The sequence below is a fragment of the Buceros rhinoceros genome, unplaced genomic scaffold (genome assembly GCF_000710305.1).
Source record: "Buceros rhinoceros silvestris isolate BGI_N320 unplaced genomic scaffold, ASM71030v1 scaffold19976, whole genome shotgun sequence".
NCBI classification, from domain to species: Eukaryota; Metazoa; Chordata; class Aves; order Bucerotiformes; family Bucerotidae; genus Buceros; species Buceros rhinoceros.
Genome location: NW_010419532.1, coordinates 1 through 1,539, shown reverse-complemented (window position 1 = coordinate 1,539; position 1,539 = coordinate 1). Strand labels below are relative to the sequence as shown.

The 1,539-nt window shown below is 46.3% G+C and overlaps 1 protein-coding gene across 1 annotated transcript; it reads right to left on the bottom strand.

The window, feature by feature from the left end:
* Nucleotides 1–34: 34 nt before the first annotated feature.
* Nucleotides 35–1,351, bottom strand: LOC104488296 (centromere protein S-like; the record flags this gene model as incomplete). Its single annotated transcript, XM_010138982.1, has 3 exons — nt 35–140; nt 838–871; nt 1,228–1,351. Coding segments are annotated over 3 exons (264 nt in total), but the record flags the coding sequence as incomplete, so codon positions are not given.
* Nucleotides 1,352–1,539: the final 188 nt, after the last annotated feature.

Here is a 1,539-nt window from a genome sequence, read left to right as displayed (position 1 = left end):
TAATTCAAATGCTTTTAGGAATTAGCCAGTTGGTTCAAGAATGCTGCGAGATAGAAAATACAGTGAATCTCACCAAAGAACTGCTCCTTCTAGCCAAAAGCTTCACGTCTTCTGTAGTGACTGTGCTTCGTTTTGCATGCCTGCATAAGATTAAAAACACCCCTTCATGTGTTTGCCAGTGTTGTACGAGGCCATCTAATTCAGAACATGAACTAAATCCAGAACATGAACTAAAAGGGTTTTAGAAGGACCCAGGAAACCAAACACACCTATCTTTTCCAACACAAAAACCTATTTTACAGGTTTGTACATGTACAACTACATTCCCGCACATCCTGAGTAAAACCAGCAGAATTTCGCTTTAAGTACCACTGTTCCACTCTTTCTCACTTGCCAGTCAGGTTTGTACATGTACAACTACATTCCCGCACGTCCTGAGTAAAACCAGCTGAATTTCGCTTTAAGTACCACTGTTCCACTCCTTCTCACTTGCCAGTAGGTCAGTGTTAAATTTTGACTCCTTAAGACCTCCCTCACCTCTCTGGAGGAACCAGATGAAACAGGCATGCTAGTAAGCATCTGTCACTGCCAAACATCCAGTACCGCTATGCGCTGACGCATTTGACAGTTACATACAGTCATTAACCTAAATCACACTACAGAAATGAACTTCCAAGATCAGGAATAACCTACAGGGATTATCTACTTCCTAACTCCAGAGCCGCTATTTAATCAGCCAACAGAATCCTTTAAAACTTGATGTAATTTAAAGATCAGTGGAGCTGAATGCAAAGAAAAAAAAAAGCCTTTGTAACAATCAAGTGCTACAGTACCTACCTTGCAAACATTTCCAGGTCTTTTGCAAAGTTCTCTAGAGAAAACAAAGAGACCACACATTGAAAATGCCAGCTGTGAGCAGGCAGAAATACACAGTGCAGTTCTCGCTGTCACGGAGGGGTGACAGCGAATTCTCCCGCTAGTCACGAGCAGTGACTCTATCTCGACAGCACGCACCACTCTTGCCCAGGCAGGGGGCCCACGCAGTATTTCCACATACATTCATGTGCTCTACCCAGCTCTGAAAACTGAATCACTGTTTCTTGTACTCTTGAAAATGTAACGCAAGAAACAAGGCACCCGTAGTTCCCAGTTCCAGCGCTATTTTTTCAAGCATCGTTTCCCCAGCAATTGCCCTTGAGCAAACACATAATACACAAAGTTCTGTACCACACTGCCTGAAGGTGACCTCTGAAATAGCTGCGATGGTTTGTTTGCTGAATTGCACGTCTTTGTCTTCTGCAACATCCTGACACAAGCAGCCAACCGTGTAGTGAACCGCAGCCTTCAGCCTCTGGAAGGATCAAGGCAGTGACAGGTCAGGTCTCTGCAGACCGACAGGCATCAGTCGTACAGTCACCAACCGCACATTAGCGACCGTTCCCGGACCCCAACGCACCCCGTCACGCCACGTTTATGGCTTTGCACCCGTATCCCCCCGCCCCGGCTCCACCTTGGCTTGGCCCGGCCCGGCCCTCCCCC